Genomic DNA, 24,559 nt, shown 5'->3' with positions numbered 1-24,559 from the left:
TGTGACAGCTCATTTTGTTATCTTGCTTAGTTATTGATGGGGTGCGTGTGACTGGATTCTCAGCAAAGGTCAGTGCCAGGATGGGCCAGAGCCCCTTGTTTAGTGGATCCCAGCACATGGGATGGGGCTCCAGGAGCCCTACCAGGATCAGCTGTAAAGCAGAGCATGGTCACACAGCCAGCAGCCACGTCGGGGGCATTTTATCCCAGAGATGTGCAGCACCCTGACTCGCGAGCACATGGAGACTCCAAGAGAATTGGGTTTGGGTGGGTATCTGGCACCCACTGGTGCAAACCACTCTTCCCAGGGCTCAGTGATACAAGGATCGGATTTAAAGCCCCTGAGGTGGGAATACGTGCAGGCCAGGGCAGCACCTGGTATCCAGCCCTACCCAAACCAGTTTGGGAACTTCATCTTGGTTTTGTCTTATGTTTCTCCTACAAGGGACAGGACTATAAAGGGAAGGAGAGGATGAGTGTGCAGGGATCTGGAGAGCTGAGAGAGGAACATTTGTGGTTGTCCAGTGAGCCAAGAGCTGTGGGAGGAAGACATGAAGACCTGCCTCTGGTGGAGAAGGTGGTGTTGCACAGAGTTAATGTGCCGTCCTGGGACAGCAGTGACACACCTTTGGCCAGCCCTCTGCCTCTCTCCCAGCATCTGTCGGGTCCATGGTCCAAATGCAGCACAACAAGAGAGTGCATTAGTGAGAAGTGGGATGAAATGATTAGGATTGATGGATCCCCTCAGAGACAGCAGTATTGATCAGCTGAGGGCCAAGGAGAAGGTCAGGGGCAGCGCTGGTGGGGTGCAGGCAAGGGGAGCTGGGTGTGGGGCTGCTTCTGTGAAGGCGTTCTTGACCAGCAAGGAGGAGGGACTGCAGGTGGCTGCAGCTGGTGGGGACTGGAGAACTGTGGAAACTCTAAGAACAGAAGTTGAGTGTTCCAAATCCATCACCCTCCCCCTAAAGCATCACAGCAGCTTGCAGCTAGAGAGGTCAGCCCTTGCATTATTCCATCCTTCAAGGGAAGGTAAGAGTGGGCAACTTCACTGTGTTGTGACAGGTGCTATGCAGTTGAAAATGCTGATTAATGCTGCCTTTGAGAGCGTGCCAGTCTCTGGCCTCTGAGGAGAGAGTCCCTGCTGTCTCTGCTCTGTCTCACGCCTATCAGCCTGCTAAACGCACGCATGCCGTCACTCTGAGCACCCGGCTTGGCTCTGCTGACAGGTATTTATTTAAAGCCTGGCTTGGCTCCGAAAAGAGGCCGTGGCAGAAGCAGCACAGTGGGCTCAGGCAGTGCTGCTGCCCGCTCCTGTGGCTGGGAGGAGGCAGGAAGGGATGGAGGGGGCTGCTCCGGAGAGATGGGCAGAGAATTCTCCCTCCGGAAGAGGTGTCTCCTGGGGGTGGGTGGCTCTCCGGGCCCACAAAGGGAATGCCTAAATTGAGGTCAGAGTTGAGCAGCTTCATTGCAAGGAGAAGGAGTTGAAGGCAGCGCACTGCTGCATACATGCTGCAGGCACATAGTGCTCCAGGGCCAGGTACTTTCCTCTGGAAATCAACTTTACTCTGACGTGCTCAGCCAATCAGTGCAGCTGGTGGACCCAGAGCTTCAATTCCAGGCAGAGGTACCTGTGCAGAGGCAGCTTTGGAAATGGCTGAGGGCAAAGTCCCCAGGGCTGCCTTGTTCCTGGCCCCAGTGCAGCTGAGCCATGGGAATTTTTCTTGGCTGGTTGCTGGTCATTTTTTTTTTTCTTTTTTTTTTTCTTTTTTTCTGGCTTCTGGACAAAATCTTCCTATTGCCCTTAGGCAGAGGGGCTGTGAGCACTGGGAGGAGCAGGACTTGGAGGAGTAGCTGTCCTGCAGAACTGGTGGGCAGCTTGAACAGCAAAACGGGAGGGACTCGGGGTCTGAATGAACAGAGAAACTTGAATGGGGCCCAGCCCTATTAGAGGGACATAGGAGAACATCTCGTTAGGACAGAGCTCACAGCCAGGATGGAAAATTACTGGCAGCCCCGTGTTTGGAGGGCAGGAGGCAGCCGGGGGGGACGGGCAGCTCGCCAGCCCCAGCACATGCTTTGTGGGGCACACAGGGCATGGCTCTGCCCTGTGCCAGGTCACGGAGCCTCTGCTCCCATCCTGGGTTCATGGGCTGTGTTACAGGGAGAGGATGCTGAGCTGCCTGCAGGATTTTACCTTCCCAGGCAGCTTCAGTGGAATGCATGGTGTCAGGCTGTGGAGCAGCAGGGCTGGCTCCTGCCTGTCCCTGTCCCTGTCCCTGTCCCTGTCCCTGTCCCTGTCCCTGCCTGCAGCTCGAGCCCTGGGCTCACGGGCAGTGCTGCGGTGCAGCCCTGCCTTGTTCTGCATGAGCCCAGCAGTTCTAGGGGGGACCAACCCTGCCTGGCACCAGTATGAGAACTCTGGGCAGGGTTTGAGGTGTCTCTTTTGAGGCACCCAAGAGCTAATTGCCCTTCTGTCATTCTGGCTCTGATTATTTTGGAGCTAGCAAGGGTGTGAACCTTTCGCTGCCCTTTGGATGTAAGGCTGGGGCATCTTGTGCCTGCCCTAGGGGTGGGGTGCCCATCCAGGATGGGATGCAGGATGGGGCCCATCACCAACAGCTGGTACTCCAGCACTGCTGCCTCAAGTGCAAGCCACCCCTCACTATGGTCAAGGCTCCAGCATGTGATCCCATGCCCATGGAGCAGCTTTACCTGGTAGACCCCTCTGCCTCAGCACCAGCACATCCTCACAGCCACCAGTCACACTCTCACTGCTTTGCGTGCACTGCTGGATTCTGGGAAATGGCTCCTGAGCATTTTTGAAAAAAGTCTTTGGGATATGTCTCACCAACTGCTAATTCTCGTTTCTCCCTCTTTTGAATAGCTTGACTGAAACAACCCATCCAAGGTCCAGGGCTGAGCAAGGCAGAACCAGCAGCCACTGGCTCCAAACGATGTCTTTATTTAAGGGCAAGAATAAAAACATCACACTCATGCACAAATGAGACTAAATTTAGCTGTGACTCCTCTGCACATCATCGCTGGCCTGCCTGTGCCTCGGGGTGGTACCCAATCCCTGTGAAGCCCTTCGATACAGGCACATCGATTGTGCTGGTCCCCTGCACGGCCAGCATGGGCAGCCAGCACATCTGCCCCAGGCTGCTTCTCCTCCTGCCCCCAAATCAGCCCTGTGTGCACCACAGGATGCAGCCTGGAGCTGTTGGACATGTGTCAAACCCTGTCCTGCCTGAGGGCTTGGATTCAGGCCTCTGCTTCCCATGCTGGTCACCTCTACATCCCTCTCTGCTGATGGCAGCTCTGTGCTCCATCCACCACCAGCTGCCCTCCACAGGACGGGTCCTTGTGGCATTGCCAGCACTGGGTGCCACTGTGGGAAGGGTGGCCAAAGGGTACAGAGCTACCTGCAGCAGGGTTAGGGGCCCCAGCTCACCTCAGCTGGGTTGAGATGGCACCATCACAACAGGAATTTGGGGGAGGGGGAAAGGGTCATGCTCGAGCATTTTTGTAGGAGTTCTATGGTCTCTGTCTTTTACATGGAATCTTTCCAGGTTTCTTCCAGAGACAGGGAAAATTAAAGGTCCCAGGGCCTCTAGTCCCGCCACCTCCCTCTTGCCATCAATGGCATCCATGGCTTCAGCAGTTCTGGCCCCTCTACCTCTCTATTTGAAGGTGTGACTGCTGAGGAGAAGACAAATCCCAGGCATGAAAAATCATTTATTCCCATAGAAATCCCTGGCAAGGGAAGGAGGAGGAGAGGGTTTAATTGTGAGCAATGTCAGGAAGATCAGAACCAACACTGTCTCATCCCTGACCAGTTCAGAGAAAACCTCTTGGCTGCTGGACCCAGAGAAGAGGGGGAAAGCCAGCATTGAAGGCAGGGAAGATCTGACCCCACTGAAGTTCTAGGTGAGGGGCTGGCTCCTAGCTGAGGGATTTAAGGGTCCCTGAGCTCCCTGACATCATGGGCTTTTCCTCTCTTTGAGGTGAAAAGGCGAATGCAGCCTGGATGCAGAACTCGTGGTGACTCAGCGGGAGAGGTTGAAATCAGCTGAAATCTGGTTGCCATCCAAAAAGCCTGGGACAAGCTGTTAAAATGGATACACCAGGGATGGAGATGAATGTCAGTATGCGCAGACATTTCTCCAGCCCCTCAGCACCTGTTTGTAGGATGAGCTGCCTGTGGCCACTCCAAGGCACTCCATGGCCCAGCAGGTAAAGGTGCCCTGAAGCAGAGGGGTTTGTTGGCCACTGTGGCTGTCTGAGGGGTGATAAGGCTGAGCTCTGGGATGCCTTAATCAACCCAGGAGCTGAGGAACCAAGCCCACTGAGAGGAGGTGATGGGGTCCTCAGCAGTTCTCCATGGGGATGTTTTGATAAGGGCCAGTTTTGGATGGTATGTCCTGTGCAGTTGCCCCAGGCAGCACGGGAATGGAGGCTGTTACATCCCTAGGTGTGGGAAAAAAATCAGTTAAAGTGAATACAAAGAAGTACAGAGGAAGGAACAGTGGCAGGATGGGCTTGCCCAGCTTGGAGACAAGCAGGATTCAACCCTTGCTCTGGGGCAGGCCAGGGTCCTCTGTGCTCACAGGACCAACTGTCCCAATTCAGGACAATTCAAGTGATTCACAACTTCCTGCTCTGCCCCAAACAGCTGCCACCCTACACCTCCAGCATGTGCATGGGATCCTCATGACCCCAGTCATGGCCTTCACTCCTGGGTGATCCTTCTTGACTGTCACCATCTGCATTCCCTGGCAGGCCCAGACCATTATGGCCCTCATTGCACAGGTCCTTCTTATCCTAGAACCACTTGGCAACCTTGAACGGGACCATCCTATGCTCAGGGGAGCCTGCATTCCCATGCCTCAGAGGACCCTCAGGTCCCTTGTCATCCATGTTTTTGTTCCTGGATGCTCCCAACCCCTTTGTTCTTCATGGCCCCACTCTCCAGGACTCCCTACATCCCTTGACCACCAGTGGCTGTGTTCCAGGTATCAGTGTTGTTCACAGGTCTCCTCTTGTCCCAGATCCTCCCCAAGCACCTCGGTTATCACCTTCCCCTGCTTTCAGGGAAACCCAGACCTCTCGTGCATGGTCCATACCTGGGGCTCCCCAAGGCTCCCGCTGTCCCCTGCTTCTGGGACTCCACGATCAGAGGGACCTGTTGGACCTATTGGACATCACGGTCCCACTCTGGGACCTAAAGGGTTCCCTACAGGGTGATGTGCGCGCTCGACAGCCTCCATCCCCCGTCCAACCCCCCGCAGCCCCCAGTGCTCCATGACCCGCGTAACCCTCGGCAGCCTCCATCTCCCGTTCGCTCCCGCCTCCCCCCGCACCGTTGTTCTCCCGGTGCCCCCGTTCCCGATCCCGGCCCCGTCCCTCCCCTCCGGCCCCAGCGAGGGGAGGATCCGGCCGGCGGGGCCGTGCCCAGCCCAGCCCCTGCGCCGCCCCGCGCACCCCGCACCGGCACCGGCACCGGCACCGGCTCCGGCACCGGCACCGGCTCCGCTCGCCCCCCGCGCCGGGGCCGCCGCCGCCTCCTCGCAGCTCGCCCCGCCCGCCGGGACCCGCCGCCCCGGCATGAAGGTGCTCCGGCACAAGATCGAGCTCCTGACAGGTACGGCCCGGCCGCCCGTGCCGGGAACGGGGGTTGTGAAACGAGGAGGGGCGATGCGGCGATGGGGCCGGAGGAAGGGAGACCCTTCAGCCCCTGCCTAGGACATGGAGCTGCCCCCCACCCGCTCCGGCGCCTGTCTTTGCTCCCGCAGGTGTGGGCTGCCGGGGTAGGGTCCTTTTCGGGGTACGGGAGGCGATGCCTTGCTGCAGCGGGGAAAGCCCAGCCCGGTGGTGCTGGGGGAAGGGGGGACGGAGTCGGCAGCCTCCTGGCAAAGGGGGCCGCCCAGCAGACAGCCGAGTGGTGGGGGTGCCCGGGGGATTGCTGGAGCATCCCTGCGGTGCCTCCCTGCTCCTCAGCCAGCCTCCCCTGGGAGTCTCCCCGCTGCCCCGAAGAATGCGCTGGGCTGGGAAGGAGGCTGCTCTTAGCAACAGCCACTGCGAGACAGCCTGAGGCCCCACAAAGCCCCCTGCTGCCACCACCGCCCCCAGACCCTGGGCTGCTCAGCCCATGCATCAGTGGCACCGTGTCCCCTGCCCCCCGGCCTGGCAGCTCTCGTGGTGTGGCTGCCTAGTCCTGCACCCCTCAGCTCGACCACACTGTTAGGCTGGTTAGTGGGGGCTGCTGGGGTGCAGACCTGTGTCCCTTATGGTGTTCCTCCTGCACCGGTGGGGTGGGATGTGGCCCAGGCTGTGTCACACTGGGGTTTTCCTTCACCCCATCGTGGCTCCACAGCGGTCCTGCTTGGGGGGCAATGCTGTGGACACACGGCCGTGGCTCAGACTGAGCTGCAAGTTCCCTTCCTCCCTCTCCCAGCCTCACTGAAGGCTGCCTTGGCTTCGCTGCCTGGCAGGGGCCAGCCCTCACTTCTCCCGATTTGTCTGCCTGTCTGTTGCACACTGCTCAGTCAGCTCCAAGTATCCGTGCCAACATCCTGTGGGCGCCACATCCGTGCCAGGGCAGGACGCAGGTAGTCAGTGTGGGGACTCCTGTGAGACTGAGACAACATCTGGGGGATGCCTGCCCTGTGACCAAACATGCTGCCAAGTGTGAAATGGAGCTCAAGCCTTGTTGTGATCATGATATAATATCAACAATAATAGCAACAACAATAATAATAATGCTGCTACAAGCTGGTTCTCCTCCAGTAAGCCAGCAGTGGGCTGCAGATCCCTGGGGAAGGTAAGCCAATGTGCCTGCTCCTGTCCCCATCTATATATGTAGTGCCAGGACCCTGGTGGGGCAGAGCACTATTCCCAGACAGAGCACTTATGTCCTGCTGGGTTTGGGACTGATTGGGAATTAGGGAAGAAACATGTCCCGGCTGTGCTTAGGAAACTGGCACCACACTGGGAAGGCAGAATGGGAGCAGAGATGGGTGTGTTTGGGGTGGTACCCTGGGAATGGGTGCTTGTTGAGGAGCATTGGGGTGAGCTGCAAAGAAAAGGGCTTGTTACTGGGCACATTACTCTGGCATAAGGTGGGAGTCAAGTTGTTTTGGCTAGACCTGGAGCTGTGGCTTCCTCACCAGCCCTCCACAGCAACAGTGGCCCAGTGGGGCTGGGTGAGACTGCCCACAGCCCCACAACCCCACAGCTGCACTGCCAGGAGCAGGGACGAGGGTTCCTGTGGGGTGGCATGGGATGCAGAGCACCCAGGGAAGGTGGCAGCACAGCTGTGACCCTGCTCACGGGCTGTGGAACCCACGGCACTCCCTGACTTACTGACCCCTCCTCTGTTCCCACACTCAGCACCGCTTTAGGAGACTGTCCTGGGGACCCGTGTGCTGGGGACGCTGGTTGGTGCAGGGCTCTGTCACCTCCCTCCTGAGCCAGCTTTCCCCCCACCATGCAAGCAAGGTCATGGGGCCTTTCCTCATTGCTCAGCCACCCTCCCTCCCATATTAGCTGCAGGCTGTAATTAATAAAGGCATTCACCATACACTAAGTGCTGTTCCCAGCCACCCTGGGGCCACACGGTGGGTTGGTGTGCTCAGCGTGGGACGCTCCTGCTCTCTTCCAGACCCAGCTATCGGTGAGGCTGATTTCTCTCCTGTTTTTTCTCCTGAGGTTGTGGGGTTGCTTGGTTGGTGGCTCTGCAGGCTGTGTTGGCTCGGCTGTGCTGGTGGGCTGCAGGCCAGGGCTGTCCCTGTGCACAGAGCCATTTCCCCAGCAGCAGCAGCCCAGCCTGGAGCAGTGTGCCTCTCATTTGTGCCTCTCCATGGGGCGGATAGCACCTCTTGACATCCCCTGGCCTGGGTAGGACCCTCTGGGCAGGGGGTGACATGGACACTCCTGGTGCTGGGTGCCCTGGAATCTTGAGAGGCTTCGCAGTGTTGTTTCTCCCTCCAAACAGTTCTGGATTGTTGGATGGCTCCCAAGGAGCAAGATAAAGTGCCATGTCTGCAGAAAGCAGGCAGGTGGCACAGCCTGCTTGAGTTTTGAACGGAAAACCTGGACAGAGGAGAAAAACCTGGCTTTGGAGGGGAGTTTATGACTAGCTCCTGTATTCCTGGTGGCCTTGCAATATTCGTGGCATTTCTTGGCCTTTCCACATCGTCAGCCTGGGCTGATCTAGGTTTGGAGGTGGACAAAGTGTGAAGCAGGCTCGGCTGAGGCTGTGTGGATGGAGCAGGTCTGTGTGTGCTGCGCTGCTTGTACAGCCCAAACCATCCCCGTTCTGTCCAGGGAGATTGCACGGGGGGGGAGACAGCTGAGGGGATGTGGGATCAGTGCTGGCCCATCTGGAGAAGCAACATCTTGTCCGAAGACTTGGCCCTGTGGAAAGGGTGAGAACAGAGGCTGCAAAGGCAATGCCTGAGGTCTGGATCCTGCTCGAGTGCAGATAATCCCCTGGCACTGGGATTTGCCAGTTACCCATCCCATTTAAACACAGGGGAGCCTGGATTGTTCCCTGTGTCCCCACGTCTTTCACCTTCTGTGTGCAGCCAGCTGCTGATCTCCTCGCTCTCTTTTGCTCTCTGAGTGGGCTTGTGCCTGGGGGTGTTTTTGGAGATGCCAGTGTTGGCTGGGGTCAGCAGCACCCAGTCTCACACCGCTGCTGAGTGGCAGCTCCATTGAGAAGTCTGTCCCTCCAAGTCCTGGGGCTGAGGCACTCACTGGCCAGCACCTGATTCACAGGCAAGGAGAAGACTTTGGGAGCAAAGGCTTCACATTTGGATTTCTCCCATCATTGCCATACAAACGTCAGGCTGTCTCTCTGCTCTCTTTCTGCTTGGAACATCCCTCTGCCTCCCAGCATGGCTGAGAAACATCACCCCTCATTCTGGCTGTGCAGGGAGATCTCCCTCTGTCCCATCCATACCTATCTGCAACCTAAAACCGGCCAAAAATTTGGATTTTCTATCTTTGACCGATGCTGAAAGTTGGGATGAGAATTTGGATTTCTTGCTCTGGATTGGGTGCTTACTGAGGTGACCAGCATGGACAGATGAGGTTGGTCCCTCAGTTTGCCCAAGATCATGTCCTGGAGACAGGTTTGTCCTTAACTGGGAGAACTGGACCTGGGTAGGAGCGGGGAGCTGAGCTCATCTGGGCACTGTCTGCTCTGTGCCTGCTTCCAGCTCCCAGATGAGGGAGCTTGCAGCCCCTGGGCAAGCTGAAGCACCAAGTCCCCATAGTAGATGGGTGGAGTGAAGCTGACTTGGGTCCCATCCCTATGGGAGGGAGACCCATGAGGCTCCATAGGGCTGGGGCAAGAAACCCGAGACAGGACCTGCCCTGATGTGTCCCTTGCCCTGGGCAGGGCTGCTGCTGCAGGAGATGACCATGGCAGGGCTACACGAGCTGCGCTTCACCGAGGAGAAGCCGCTGCTGCGGGGACAGGATGCTGAGCTGGTGAGTTTGGTGACCACGCTGGCTCTGGCTCCTGCATGTGGGGCACCAGGATGCAGGAGCTTGGGAGGGGTTGTGTGCTGTATTGGGTATTTGTGTGGTGCTCTGTGCGTGTGCTGGTTTTGGGTGCACATTTGTGGTCCTCAGTGTGTGTGTGTGCGGGTGGTGATGAGCCTGCATGGCTGAGCACAGGATGATGTGCGTGTGTGCAGGTGTTGCACATCGTGCTAACACACACCTGTGTGTGCACACACGCAGGTAACACATGCACTGTGTGCACACGTGTGGGCATTGTGTCCCCTGCAGCCCTGGGGAGCGGGTGCCTGTGGTGTCAGAGGGCTTTGCAGGCTGGGTGGGAGGGCACTGCAAAAGTGAGCGGTGTCTCTGTCCCTAATGGCTCCTTCTCATCCCAGGAGAACTCGGATGTCTTCCTCTCCACTGTGGACACAGACTGGAAGGTAGGACCAGCCATGGGAGGTGCTGCCCACCCCTGGGTTTCACATGGAACAGCAGCCTGTGCCTGGGGAAGGCTGTGGGGCACTGAGTGAACTCAGGGCTGTTCTGTCCCCTCTTCCATGGGGACCCAGTGCCTGGTCAGTGTCTGTGCACGGGGTTGCACATCCATCATAGTCCTTGTCAGGAGGGGATGGGGGGATGCTGCCAGGCATCTCTGTGCTGGCGCTTGGATGTTACTGGTGGGCACTTGGCCATGGGCTGGGGACAAAACCTTTAAAACAGGCAATTTCTTCTCAGGAAGGGCGAGCTGCTTTTCCAGCCCCTCTACCATTGCCATGGCAATGGTTTCCCAGGCAATGCCAGCTCCCTGCTTACATAAAGATGTTTGAAAGCCTCTTTCTCTTTTGGAGGGCTGGGGCATTGCCCCCTATACCACCCACCTCTCTTGGAGAGTAGGGCCCCTCTGCTCCCTTGGCTGGCACCTGCCCATCTTGTACCTCCATTTGTGCTCTCCAGAGGAGCCCCATGATACAGCTCTGGGACTCATGGGAGCTCAGCTCGTGCCTGGCTCCCATGTTGGTCTGCATCACTCTCACACATCTGCCCAGGCTCATCCTGCACCAGGCTCACTCTGTGGGGACCAGGGTGGTGGGGAGGGAGGGTAGTGGGGCTGCCAGCTTGCTGCCTGTCCCTCTCCCAAAGTGTTCCCCTCCCAGGGGACACCAGTGATTGACTTCAGGCTGTGTGCTGCCACTTTGCCAGCAGTGGGACCATGGGGGCAGTGGGCTTGGGTGTTGATGGCTGAGCCCTTGCAGGTATGGCACTGAAACAACAGCACCTATAAGGACAAAATAAATGTGGATTTCATTCATCCTGGGATAAGGGCAGGGGAGCACAGGTCCCTGTTTTAGCAGTGCCCAGAATTTTGGGGCTGGCCTGCTCAGTGTCTGTCACCCATGCAGGTGGGAAGGTGCAGCTGGTCAGGGAGCAAGGATGCTGGTGCTGGCTGCTGTGGTTCACAGAGTAGGAGGTACCTGATGGCCCTCTTGAAAGCCACAAAATAATTAAAAAATGGCAGTGGTGGAAAAGAAATGGTGCCCTCCCCAGCATCTAAAGCTGGTGAGGTGCTGGGGCTGGCAGCAGCAGGGTGTGCAGGGCTGGGCTGCTCCTTGCTCTGCTTGCTCAGGGCTTCTGTTGGCCACTGGAGGGGAAACCAAACCTCCTGGTGTTACCAGTGAGAGTGAGGAGGGAGAGGGAGGTGAGGAGGGAAGTGGCAGTGCAAGGCTGCCCAGAGCTCTCGGTAGCACCAGAGGCACCAGTATGGCTCTCACTCAGCTGTGCTGGGGCAGGGCTTGGTCAGCATGCGGGCGATGTTAAAGAGCAGTGACCCTCCCAGGACGATCGCTGCGTGTGGCAGGGGCTGGCCCAGGGTGGCACTGAACCATGTCCCTGGTGCTGCCCAAGTGGAGCAGTTCTGGACAGCAAATGCCACAGGGATGCACCTCCATCCCCTCGGGACCTAAAAAAGGAACTGGGCAACGATCAAGGCAGCTTTTCCCAAGCCAGCCAGACCCTGCATCGTCCTGGCTCCCCTCCAAGAGCCTCAGGGTAGGGATGGGATGAGTTTCCTGGGCTATGCCAGGACAACCCTCTCCTTTCCCCCACTCTGACATTTGCAAGTTGGTGCAGTGCAAAAGGCTGCCTGCCATTCCTTGGGGAGATCTTACCCCATCTTCTAGACTCACCTCCTTGGGATAATTCAATCCAGCTCCCAGCTTAACTCTTCACTGTCCCCTGCTGCTCCCTAGAGCCAGTCATTGATGGGATGCTCAGGCCTGCCTGGGGCAGTGGGGAGGACTGGGGAACCCCCACTTCTGCCACCTGCCAAAGTAAAGCCCTTGGGTCAGAAGCCAAGGTGCAGGAGAGCTGGGGGCAGGAGGTCTGGGCCACCTGCCAGGCAAATGGGCTAGTAGCCAAGGTGGTGGTGATCCCATTTGATGCTATTCAAGCAGAGTCAGTCTTGCTCAGCCCTCCCATCTCCCTGCAGCCCTTTTGCATTCACCTTGGCTCTTCCACCCCTTCTGTCTTCTATTTAGCCACCTTCTGTCTTTTTTTGTCCCTGTGCATCTCTTGTTTTCTCCTGGGGACTGTGGCTGTCATGGTCTTTGGCTCTACAGGCAGTAGGGCTGGGGAAAGCAAAAATGGCACCTGGAGTGCCAGGAACCACCAAGGAGCTGGGCTTCCCCATCACACACGGTCCTTCATTCACAGGGATGCCTCTTTCCCGGCCTGGGTCTGAGCTCCCCGCAGGACAAAGAAGTGCAGAGTGAAGCCTCTCTGGTGGAGGCAGCATCGATGCCATCCCTCTGCCTGTCTGTCCTTTCTCCACATCCAGACCTTTTGTCTGTCCAGCCCTGACTTGTTTGTAGGACATGGCTTTCAGTGGGTTCCCGAAGGGCATTGAAGGGACTGTGAGACTCCTTCTCCATCCATGATTGCCCAGTTTTGTGCTGGTCATGCTGAGCTGGGCAGTGGTGCTGGGCTGGGCAGGGGGAGGGCACCCAGAGACTACTGGGGGGTTTTGGGGCTGTGGTGGCACGAGGCCTCATTGGAATCAGGGAAGAAACCGTCTGCCTGCACACATGTGCACATGGGAATTCTCACGTGTGTGTGTATGCACACAGCATGTGTCAGTCCAGGGAATGATCCAACCCCTTGGAGCTGCTGGATTGTCTTTCCCCCTGCTTTATTTACCTGCCACTGGCAATGCCCAGGTCAGGGCTAAATCCTGCACATTTCCTGCGTGCCATCATCCCGCACGATGGTGGGATGAGTGTGCTGCTGGGTGAGGCAACACAGGTGTCTGGGCAGTGTTTACATGTGTACATGTGTGTGCCCCTCCGTGGACATGTCTGTGCCCCTCTGTGCACATGTGTACAAGGTTCTGCAGGTGTGCAGCTCGCTGTGCATCCATGAGCATTAGTGATGGCCATGGCATCCGTGCTGAGCACATGCAGCAGGTGTGCTCTTGGTATGCGGATGACCACGACATACATGTAAAGGAACATGTACTGACACACACACACACAAGGCCTGGCCCTGGGGGGTATGCACAAGCTTTTTGTGGGGTGCATGTGCTTCGGTGTTGGTATGGTATTAATTTTCCCAGTTTTTCCACTCACAGACAGGGTTTTGCCCGGCCCCTGTGTGTCTGTGTCCGTACATGTCCGTGTGCATGTACATGCGTGGTGACGTGCACGTGGCAGAGCGCGCCTGCCGTGTTCCTCTCCTGTTTTTCAGTGTGTGCCCGTGTCCATCTGTGGCTGTGTGTGTGCTGCCTGGTGCCCGGGCATCGCTGCAGGGCCTTGGCCTGGGCGGCTGCGGGCTCAGCCGTGACTCTGTGTCCGTGTGCGGCTGGAGCCAGGTGTGTGCAGTGGGCTCTGTCCTGACCGTGCTGGGGCTGCTCCATGGGATGCGAGTCCAGACACCCCGCCTGTCTCTGTCTGCCGAAAGAGGGAAGATGGAGAAGGTACCGCACGGTGCCAGGCGTTTTTTCTTCATAAACAAGGGTATTTGGGGCCAATTGGAGCATGAATAATTCCCGCGGCAGCCAATGGCTGAGTGCCGGCTCCATCGCGGCGCTCGCCTGCAATGGAGGCCAAACCTGCCGAGGGGGAAGGGCGAGGGAGGGCTTAGCGCAGGGCTGGGGCTCCGCTATAAATCGAGGCGAGGGGCTGAGCCAGCGCAGAGCTCAGCTTCGCCCCGGCGGCTGTGTTACCGTGCCCCACACTGGGACCTCCGGCTTGGCCCGCACTGCCTGAGCATCCTCGTCCGCCCAGTTCCTCACCATGCCGGAGTGCTGGGATGGGGTAGGTACCGCCGTTGCCGTGCTCGCTACCCTCCCTTCCCAGGTGTTTTCCTGCCCCAGTGTCTCTCCTGCTTGCCCAGGCTGGGCCTTTGCACCCTGCAGGACTCGGCGTGGGGCAGGCAGGCATTGGGGCAGGGAGGACCCACTGCTAGGGAGCCCTTCCTTCTCCCAGCCCTGCTGCCACATCCCTGATGTGCTGCAGGTTTTGGGGACGCATTGTCCTTGAGCATGTCCTCCCGGAGCCCGGCAGAGATGCTGTGCCGAGGCTGAGGGTCAGCAGCTGTGGCCCGTGCTGGGGTTGTGTGCTGATGGGGGGCACACTGCCCCTTGCCCACCCCCTGGGCTGCAGAGGGAAAAGGGTCTCTGGCTGTTTTGAAGCAACCCCTTGGTTGCTTTCTGGCCTCTGCAGTGATGGCAACACCCGATGGCAACAGGCTGGTGCAGAGGGGGTGAGTGAGATGGGAGCACTGCAGCAGTGAGCAGGTAGCCTGGACATGGATGGGCTCTGTCAGACACCTATGGGTGCTGTGAGCCCCATGCCACTCCTCGCTGGGGCTGTGGGTTTTCTGTGCCACTCTCTCCTTGCTGCGTGCATCCCCTGCATCCCAAGCCTCTTCCCCCAGCGAGCATCCCTGCGGCAAAGGGCAGGGCTGTGGTACCCAGCAGTGCTGCAGAGGCTGCACCACGGGCAGGATGTGCTTGGCTTGGCAGGGGGCGGGGGGCAGGAGGGAGCAGTGCTGAGGATGGATCCACTACCTTGGGCATGTGATTTTGGGGTAGGATTGAAAGCTGAGCTGTTGGGGCTGTGATGGGTACCATGGGCATGGTGATGGCAAGGAGGCAGCCCTGTGCTCGGCATCAGACCCCACAGATGCCTCCTGCTCTGTGACCTTGGGCCAGGCCCTTCCTCTGCCTCAGTCTCCCAGTCTGAGCAGGGATGTCACTGCTCATGGACTTCTGCCTGGTGCAACTGCAGGGAGTGGAGGGACAGCTGTGGATGAGGGCTGGGGTCAGGGTGCCCTTGGGAGCTAAGAGATGTCTCCACAGAGCCCTGGATCTGCCTTTGGGTGCCATGTTCCTCCAGGGACAGCAGGTCTCAGTGAGGGGAGGCACTGCAGTGAGGAGACCCTGTCCCCAGGCACTTCCTCCCACCCGAGGCCCGTGTCCTTCAGAGTCCTTGGTGGCGTGTAACCTGCGTGAGCATCCACGTACCTGCTCCCCTCCCACCAGCCCATCCATGGGGCTGCCAGTGCCAGCAGCAAGGACCGTGATGCTTGGGCACCCTGCTATCATCCCCTGCCCTGCTCGGCACATGATGCTCCTGCACCCACCAGATCCCAGCCTTGAGGTCACTGCCGCTGGACTGGCTGGCAGGCACGGGCATCTGGAGGGGACCTCTGGTCCCTTGTCCTTGAGCTGCACCTGGGCTCAGTTTCTGATGCTGGCTGGGAACAAGGGCCAGGATGTCAGGGCTGTAGCCATCCTAGACAGGGAAACTGAGGCACGTGGTAGTTTTCGTCTCTCTATGGGGGCGCTGCCATTTCAGACCAGGGGTTTTAAAGTTACTTTAGCTGTAATTTTGGGATCAGGTTGCAGCATTTCCTGTAGAGATGCCCAGGGTCTGACCTCTGCCCATTTGTCCCAGATTGAATCTGCACCCAACTGGGCCATGCTGTGAACTCCTACCCTGTTGCCAAAATTTCCTCAGTCTCAAGCCCTTGAAGATCTCCTCTCCTGTCCTGTGGTCCACCTGTCCCATCCTATTACCCTCCTCTCTCAAGCCCTCTTGGATCCATCCCTTGATACCATCCTGTGATCCCGTACTGTGATACGCATGTCCAATCCTATGTCCTGTGATCCTACCCAAAGTCTTCCCTTCCCGAACTGATGGAGGCCGTGAGCATTTGTATGTGATTTGTCCTGCTTTCTACCCCCTCTGGGATGCCCAGAGATAGTTTTTTTCCTGGGACAGCTGCTCCTCTTTCCTGTGTCTTCCCACGGGACCCATGTGGGGAAGCAGCAGTGAAGGGTGTGATGGTGGGGCAGGAGAGGATGAAAGGATGTCTTAGGGCAGGTGGGCATCACCCCATCTCTCCTCTTCCCCAGGAACATGACATTGAGACCCCCTACGGGCTGCTGCATGTGGTCATCCGGGGCTCTCCCAAGGGGAACCGCCCGGCCATCCTGACGTACCACGATGTGGGCCTCAACCGTGAGTGCTGCTCCTGGGCTGGGGGTGCAGGGCAGGCAGGGGTGAGCCCGAGGCTCCATGGGGTGCCAGGACATCGCCCCTGGCTCACCTCCTTTGCCTCTGCCCGTGGCTGCACTGGGTCTCCCCAGGCATCTGAAAGCACCAGGGGAGTTTGGATGCTCAGCTGGACACAAAGCCCAGGCTGGGCACAGCCAGGAGTGCTTGGCCACCCCAGTGCTGGCTGCCTGCCTGCCCACACCAGGCAGGGGTGGGACATGGGGGATGCTGGGCTGGTCCTCACTGCCGCCACCAGCCTGTTGGTATGCAGAGCATGGACCCAGCTGGCAGCAGGGCATAGTGGGGGACAAAAGAGACTGGGAATAGCAGGGAAGGAGGGACCCCGAGCTGGGGCTGTGATATGGAGATGCTGCACTTTCTGTCAGCCTGCAGCCCTGGATCTGCACCCCAGAGCCCTGTCCCAGGCTGTGCCCTCCAGCTGAGCCAGGATGCCCAATTCCTTGTGAGTGGGGAGAAGCATCTCCCGCTCCGCTGGCGGCTGAGGCTGAGTCACTGACACGCTACTGAGCTGTGTCACCATTGCAGCAGCTCTGGCTGCTCAGGCACACGTCATGCTGGCTGCAAAGGGCCTTACAACTGCCTCACTCCCACATTTTGGGAGGGATATCCCAGCACTAATGCCATGGGACAGGACCCGTCCAAGCCCAGGCAGTGTCTGTATCCCACTGCAATGGTGGGGTCTTGTCCACGGCAGCGCTGGGGATGTTTCTTCAACTCTTTCCAAGCAGGGAGATTTGCAGCTGCTCCTCAAATGTCGTGTTTGCTTGAGCCCTTTCTGGGGATTTTGGACAGGGCTAATACCCCAGGCTGCTAATCCTGCTTCCCACTGGGTGGTCTTGCAGTCCTGGGCTTTGCGTTCCCCAGTCCCATCCTTCTGAGGCTCACCAATGAGGTCACCCCAAACTCCTCATTCTCCTGGCTGTGTCTGTCCATCCCCATGCCTCCTGACACCTGGAGGGATGCAGCCCTTGCTAACAGTAGCTGTGGTCCCTGCTGTAAGGACAAGGAGCCCGGAGGGAAGGGGATGTGATGGCTTTGGTGGCATGTCACCTCCTGGTTGAAGGGCAGTGGGAGGGTGGGCAGCTTCTGTCCATGTTCCCCTGGCCCACCAGGCCCTGGTGCCGGGGTGTTTGGTCTCTGATACTCTCCTGCCCTTTGACAGACAAGCTTTGTTTCAACACCTTCTTCAACTACGAGGACATGCAGGAGATCACGAAGCACTTTGTGGTGTGCCACGTGGACGCGCCGGGCCAGCAGGCAGGAGCCTCACAGTTCCCTCAGGGGTAGGTGCCAGCTTCAGGGGCTCACTGTGCCTGCTGGGATGTCACCCCCCTGCCCCTTGGGTTGTTGCTGCCTGGCAGTTGTGCCCTGCCTGTGGGTCTTTCCGAACTGTGCCAAAGCCTGTGGCAGACGAGTGGCCCAGGGCAGGCAGTAGGGCGGTTTGCAGGTGGGTGGCATTTCCCTGCCCATTTCAGGCAGCCCAGCTGCCCTGTCCCAGACACCCTGCTCTGAACAATTCCATAACCACCATCCTATGCCTCCCTGTGCCACAGGTACCAGTACCCATCCATGGACCAGCTGGCTGCCATGTTACCCAGCGTGGTGCAGCATTTCGGGTGAGTCAGCCTCTCTTCCATGGCTGCTAGCTGAGGGTCCTGAGCAGGCAGATGGGCAGAAGGCAAGGGTTTGGGGCTGGAGGAGTTGTCCCTGTAAACTGGCATCCTGCGAGTCTTCTTGCTGTGGGTGGAGGGGTGTCCCAGGGAAGATGTGTTGGAGCCCACTGTCCCCTCATATGGACCTCTCTGTATTTCCAGGTTCAAGTACGTGATTGGGATTGGTGTTGGGGCAGGAGCCTACGTGCTGGCCAAGTTTGCGGTGAGCCTGAGGTTGGGATGGGCTGGCCCCGAGTTGTTGCATGTACCTGCTGTCAGCCCAGGGCATGGGGAAGAGCAGGAGCTGATACCTCCAGGCAGTCTCTGCTGCTGCAAAGGCTCCTTGAGGGTTGGGGGACCCAGGATGGCAGTGCCATGGCCACGATGGCTGGGCAGTCTTTCCACAGGTCTCTTGTTGCTCCCAGGACATGGTCACATCAGCTCCATGCAATCCTGTGCAGTGGCTCTGGTGGGAGGCTGCCCAGGGCACATCTTCCCTCCCCTCTGAGCCTCTCCCCTCTTGCTCACTGCAGCTCATCTTCCCTGACCTGGTTGAAGGGCTGGTCCTTATGAACATCGACCCCAATGGCAAAGGCTGGATTGACTGGGCAGCTGCCAAGGTGGGCAGGGCCCCGACCCCTCCTCCCAGTCCTGGCGGCTTCCTGGGGCAGGAGGCAGCCACGGCAGTGCCGTAACTCCCTGTGCTCCCTCTACAGCTCTCTGGCCTCACCAGCACGCTGCCGGACATTGTCCTGTCCCACCTGTTCAGCCAGGTAAGGGCTGTGCATCCTGCCAGGCCCTGCCACCAGCTCCCCGGCCCAGCATCCAGCTGGGTCACCTGGGCTGTGCCCTGCCAGGTGCCACAGTGCCACTGGACCCTTCCCATGTGCAGGGTTGGGGTTAGTCAAGCCCTGCCTGGTCTGAGGCTTAACCTTGATGAGTGTGTGACTCGTGCCCATGTCCTGCCTGGGTGTGCTGCCTGCAGCAGCACTGTGCCCAGCTGCATTGCCCAGCATCCTCCTCCTCATCCCTGCTGGCTGGCATGGCATGGGCAAGACTGGGGGAGTAGGGTGTCTCCCCAGCACCTGCCCTGATCTCCATGCCCTGCTGGCACAGGAAGAGCTGATGAATAACACGGAGCTGGTGCAGAGTTACCGGCAGCAGATTGGCAGTGTGGTGAACCAGTTCAACCTCCAGCTGTTCCTCAACATGTACAACAGGTGAGTGCTCCAGGCAGCCCTGCTGCTGGGCTGTGTCCCTGTCTGTGCCAGGGCGAGGGGCTGCAGTGCTGGTGGGTGGCTCTGAGGTCACCACGGGAACCCAGACCCCTGCTGGGTGCTGTCATCACCCTCCAGTGCATGCAGGCAGCAGTGCAAAGTTGTCTGCCGCTGCTGCCTGGGCATGAGGGAGTGGTGGTACCTGTGCCAGAGCCTTGCCATGTCCCAGAGCCCACCACCGTGGCTACACATTGCCGTGTCTTCTCCTGCGCTGGGTGCTGGCACAGGCCTGGCAAAGGGGGCAGAGATGCTGTCCCATGCATGCAGGGTGTTGGGAGCCCTGGCACTCTGATGGGTGCTGCATCCCATGGCAGAGGTGGGCATGGCATCCTCCATGCACAAGGTGCTGGGACAGCGGGGCTGAGTGCTGCTTCTTGAGGCTGGCAGTGGCCTGATTCTTGTGCTATGGCATTGGTGGTGGCATCTGCCTATGGGCTCACACTGGCCTTCTTTCTCCTCCATCAGCCGCAGGGACCTGGACATCAATCGGCCTGGGACTGTGCCCAATGCCAAGACGCTGCGGTAAGAGTCGTGCCAGCAAGTCATAGAGGGGTCCCGGGGCAGTGGAATTTGCCCAGGCCAAACCCTGACCAGGGCCCTCTCTCACTTCCAGCTGCCCTGTGATGCTGGTGGTCGGAGACAACGCGCCTGCTGAGGAGGGGGTGGTGAGTGACGGGGCAGCGCCTGCAGGGTGGCAGGCGGGCGATGCCCACGCACGGGCACGCACATGTTCCCTGCCTGCTCAGACGCGTGGCAGCGCCCGGGAGTGGGAGTGTGCTTGTGTGCAAACCCACCTGCTCCTGTGGGCACCTGTGCACATGCAGCTGTGTGGGGTTGCCACACCTGGAAAACTTCCCCTTCTTCATACACCCAGATGTGCTCACACCGTGCATGCTCGGATGTGTCGGCACATGGGCACACTGCCTGCTGGGCCACGTGCACCCACACAGCCTCTGGCACACACCCACAGCATTGTCCACCCATCAGCCACAGGTACAGTGCAGGTGGCTGCATTTGTAGAGAATGTGTAACTGCACGCACACAACTCTCCTCTGTCACGTGCCTGTGCACATGGGCACACTTGTGTGCATGTACACACGGGTGTGACACAGAATGCCTCACCAGTCCCCTCACCTCCGGTTCCAGTCCCTACCCTTGCCCAGACTGATAGGAGGAAAGTCCCCTCTGTCCCATGGCAGGGGATGGTGGTCCTGCAGGCTCAGGGTTCACCTAGCCCTGTCTCCTCCTGGCTGAGGAGGGATTTGCCAGCTGGAATGCTGTGGGCCAGTGGTGGTACATGTGGACAACTTCTGCTTGGCTCCTGGCTTCCTAGGGTGTTAATATCATCTCTCCTGCCTACAGGTGGAGTGTAACTCCAAGCTGGATCCCACCAACACCACATTCCTGAAGGTAGGCTGATGGCAAGGGGCAGCCAGGAGGTCCCTGCTGCCTATGAAGTGCCCCATTGCCTTCTGCCCCAGGGCTGCAGGGTGTCCCCATCTCCCCATTCCAGGTCTATCATGGCCCTTGGAGCTGGGAGTGTATGGGGAGAGCAGAGGGACCCCAGCAGTGGCATCCTGCCAGCGGGTACTGGGGGATGGTGGACAGTACAGGCACCCTCCCAAACTAAGCAGGACCTTCTCTTTGCAGATGGCTGACTCCGGTGGGCTGCCCCAGGTCACACAGGTGAGCCCTCACAATTTCCCCAGTTAACTGGGGAAACTGGGCCCTAAGGCATGCACTGGTGCTGTCCTTGGCTGGGTGGGCATGGGCTGATGAGGGCATAGGGGTCTCATGCTGGGGCTGCCAGAAGCAGCTCAGGGCTGAGCGGGGATCTCGGCCTCGGTGCTGCCTCAGCTCAGCTCAGCCTGCTCTCTCCCTACAGCCAGGCAAGCTGACCGAAGCCTTCAAGTACTTCCTGCAAGGCATGGGCTACAGTGAGTGCTGGGGCTGGGCGTGGGGCTGGTGTGGGTTTCTGTGTGCTGGTCTGCTGCAGGAGAGGAGCCTGGCACCTCTGCGTGTATGTGGCACTGTGCGTGCAGCTGTGGAAGGTGTCTGTCGGAGTGTCCGCAGGGGTGTGGGGTGTACAGGCTCTGTGTGCACACACATGTGTGTACAAGGGCTCTGTGTGTACATAGGTGTGTGCCAGGCTCCCTGTGAAGGTGTGCACGTGTGTGTGCGTGTGTGGGCATGCATGAGCAGGGGCTGTGTGTGTGCAACAAAGACAAGCAGAGCCCACGTGCAGAAGTCTGTGTGCATGTGTGTGTGCACAGTTTATGACCAACCATGTGTGTGTGTGTTTATACCTGTGTGTGCAAGCATGCAGAAGTCCACGTGCACGTGTGTGTGTGTGTTTGCAGGTCTGTTGCACGTGTGTGTGTCTCTGTGTGTGTGTGTGCAGTCTGTGTGCGCAGGGACAGCTCCGTGTGCAGGCACACGTGGGCTGGGCAGGGGCTCCTGGCCCAGCGGAGCGGCCAGCAGGGCTGACACTCTCTCTCTGCCCTCCCTGCCCTTCTCCTGCCCCTGCCAGTCACCCACCTGAAGGATCGGAGGCTGAGTGGAGGCACAGGTACCGCTCAGTGCTCGGCCCGTGCCCGCTGCTGCATGGTGCCTGCCTGGCCTGTGCCCTCGAGCTGCCTGGGCACCTTTGGGAGCAGCCTGGGTGCAGGACTGGCCCTTCCCAGCCGGATGCCCACTGCCTCGCTCTGCTTTGCCTGAGATGGCGCCCTGAGCCAGGGCTGAGGCCTGAGAAATGGCATTCAGACAATTCCCCCTCCATGCAGGCACAGCCTTGGCAATGTGCCCACTGTGCCCTCCTCCAGGTGGGCCAGGAGCTGTGGCCACCGGCCATTCTGTCTGGGGGAGGGCGTCACCTTCCCTGCACACCCTGGGCAGCCAGGGGAGCTCCGATCCCAGCTCACTCCTTTCCTGGAGCGTGGTAGTCAGGGGTCCCCACTGCCTGATGCCCAGAGACTGCATGCCCAGGAGTGAGCCCGGTGTGCAGGCTGCCACAGAGCACCCCTGCCCTGCTGTCCCTTACCAGCCTGGAGCTGCTCATGTTGTCACAGCACCGCTTGCTGCAAGCTTGTGCTTAGGCTCAGTCGCATCGGGGAGCAGGGCTGGCAGCAATGTTGGTTCAGGTCCCTCAGATTTTCAGAGGGATCTGAGCACCCTGGCTGTCTCTCTGTGCCCGTGCAGTGCCATCTGCCAGCATGACCCGCCTGGCACGCTCCCGCACGGCCTCCCTCACCAGCGCCAGCTCCGTGGATGGCACCCGCCCACGTGCCTGCACCCACTCGGAGAGCAGCGAGGCCATGGGGCAGATCAACCACACCATGGAGGTATCGTGCTGAGGTCCACGCCCGCTGCCGACGTCTCCTTCAGAGCCATCTCCCATCCGTCAGCATCCCGCCAGCACCCACCCGCCCCGTGGACATCCTCCAGCAGGGCCCTCGCTTCTTTGGGGTCAATTTGTCTTTGCCATTGGCCTCATCCCCTTGTCTGGTACAGGAGAAGGAGAGGGGCTTTATCCAGCAGTCACACATGGTTCTGCATTGGTCCTCGCCCTCCCTAGCATTGGCTTGGCCCCGGCTTGGGAGGGTGGGTGGCAGGGGGACAGCGCCAGGATGGGGTAGCAGGATCAGGGTGATGAGACGGGGACAGGATGTTGGGATGGGATGGGATGAAGGGATGGGACAGCACGTGGAGAGGACACAGGAAGTAGGATGGTCTCCCAAGTTCAACTGGTGGCTGACGAAGTCAAAAGGAAGACAGGAACAGGGAGCAGCACTTACTGGGAGGTCACTGGTCTGTTCCTAGGGATGCAGTTTTAATTTCTCCCTGATGGCCTCTCTAGGGAGAGCTAGCATGGGATCCCCCAGCACACCCAGGACCTGCTACCCCAGAGCTGGCTGAGCCTCGTGAGAAATCACATCCCAAACTGTCCCTTCGCCCTGGTCATGTACCCTGAGGGCTGCCCTGGGGCAAGTGAAGAGTGGTCAGCCCTACTCCAGAAGCTGTCAGGGCAGGAGGGTGGCAGGAGTGTCCCCCTGCCTCTGCCCATGCCCTCGCCTGTGGTGGCACTTCCTTTGTCCCTTGTTGCAAGAAGGACAATTACCACCTGCCACCAAAAATGCACTGGGGAGGGGGGAATTGGCTGGCTTGGCCCCTGCCACACTGTCAGTTCCACTCCCAGCTCTTGGGCTGAGCCCTCCAGGGTCCAGAGGCCACTGTTTTTGGGGATGTCACACAGCAAATCCCACCTCAAGTTTTGCCACAACCTGTGGGTGTCATCACCGTGGAGCCATTAGCAATAAGACGAGACACTTCTCCCGCCATGTTCGGGAGCCTTCAGCACCCTCTGCCCCGCAGGGTGCCTCACTGCAAGGTGCTGGCAGTGTGGGGTGACCCCTGGGATGTGGGGAGCACTCATGGTCTGGCTTTGCCCACACAGCTGGACAGACCCCCCGTGGCTCCCAAAACCACACCCCCCACCTCCAGCATTTTGCCTGTGCACTGAGTGGGGCGTCTCTCAAGGGCTTGGCTCCCCCCGGGCCATGGGGCCCCATCTGGCCACCAACTCCAGGTGGCTCTTGCCTCTCACACTCGGCATGGAGAACCCTGTCATCACATAACCCCAATGATGGCCACACAGCCTCTGCTGCCAGAGCAGCAGTGCCCAGCCCCTCCTGTGCCCACTGTGAGGCACAGTAAGGCTGGCCCTGGCTCTGATGATGGGTGCTCAGGTCTCTGTAGGTGGTCCATGGGGGACCTGAGCAGGGAACCCACCAGGTGCCACCATCCGGGCAAGCAGAACCAGCCCGCTGGAAGCAGGTCCCACCCAGCCCCACAAAAGCATTCTACCCCCCAGACCCCATCCCTGCTCCCCAGTGAAGGGCACAGAGGTCCTGGGGCTCCCAGCGGGTGTATGAGGGCTTTTGGCCCTGAGACCCGTGCCCCACCTGACCCCTCCCATAGTAAAAGGCCACCCCAAAACACCAGTGTCCCCCTTTGTCCCCCACTTTGTTCTGCTGTGTGCTTCCTTCTTGGTGTGACTCTGAAAGCTATGTAGCTCCTTTTTACGGTAGATACCGCTGCGATCTCTTGTTTTCTCAGCGTGTCCTTCCAGATGATATATATATATAAATACCTATACATAATATATATATAAGGGTTTGCCCAGTCCCTGACCTTTTTGAGTTCACTCCTCCTTGCGTTCTTGTCCAAGCAGTGCCGTGTGGTTTCCCTGGAGGTGGTGTGGCCGTGCTCGCCTTCAGTTCCTCACCTTAGTTTTGTTGGTTGGTTGGTTGGTTTTCCCTGGTGGTTTGTTATTTTGATTTTTGTTGGTTTTCCTTTTTTTCCCAGTCACAGCAGAATTTAACACATTTTCCTGTCTGAGTGCAGCCTGGTTTTGTCACAGCGGCATCGAGGCCGCAGCACTCATGAGACAGCAATATGTAAACCGGATTTAACTAACCTGTTGCTGTAGAGAGGAGTTACTGTGTTGGAAATAAACCAACAAACTAATAAAGATGTTAAGAACCTGC

The 24,559-nt window shown here is 58.8% G+C and overlaps 1 protein-coding gene across 4 annotated transcripts; it reads left to right on the top strand.

The window, feature by feature from the left end:
- Positions 1–5,492: 5,492 nt before the first annotated feature.
- NDRG4 (NDRG family member 4) lies at positions 5,493–24,559 on the top strand. Of its 4 annotated transcripts, none has more exons than XM_069026421.1 (17): positions 5,493–5,640; positions 9,403–9,494; positions 9,905–9,949; positions 15,922–16,027; positions 17,247–17,367; positions 17,638–17,700; positions 17,899–17,959; positions 18,270–18,356; positions 18,453–18,509; positions 18,853–18,956; positions 19,479–19,535; positions 19,627–19,678; positions 20,376–20,423; positions 20,664–20,699; positions 20,899–20,950; positions 21,544–21,582; positions 22,212–24,559. In XM_069026421.1, exons 1-17 carry the CDS (start codon positions 5,604–5,606, stop codon positions 22,364–22,366), a joined length of 1,212 nt encoding a protein of 403 aa, XP_068882522.1. In that variant the 5' UTR covers positions 5,493–5,603; the 3' UTR covers positions 22,367–24,559. The 4 variants fall into 4 exon arrangements, with proteins under 4 accessions (XP_068882522.1, XP_068882523.1, XP_068882520.1 ...); XM_069026419.1 differs by lacking the exon at positions 5,493–5,640 and adding an exon at positions 7,586–7,671; XM_069026422.1 differs by lacking the exon at positions 21,544–21,582.

The sequence above is a fragment of the Aphelocoma coerulescens genome, chromosome 11 (genome assembly GCF_041296385.1).
Source record: "Aphelocoma coerulescens isolate FSJ_1873_10779 chromosome 11, UR_Acoe_1.0, whole genome shotgun sequence".
In the NCBI taxonomy this organism is placed as follows: Eukaryota; Metazoa; Chordata; class Aves; order Passeriformes; family Corvidae; genus Aphelocoma; species Aphelocoma coerulescens.
The sequence above is the reverse complement of the archived record's forward strand: the minus strand, read 5'-3'. Positions and strand labels throughout refer to the sequence as shown.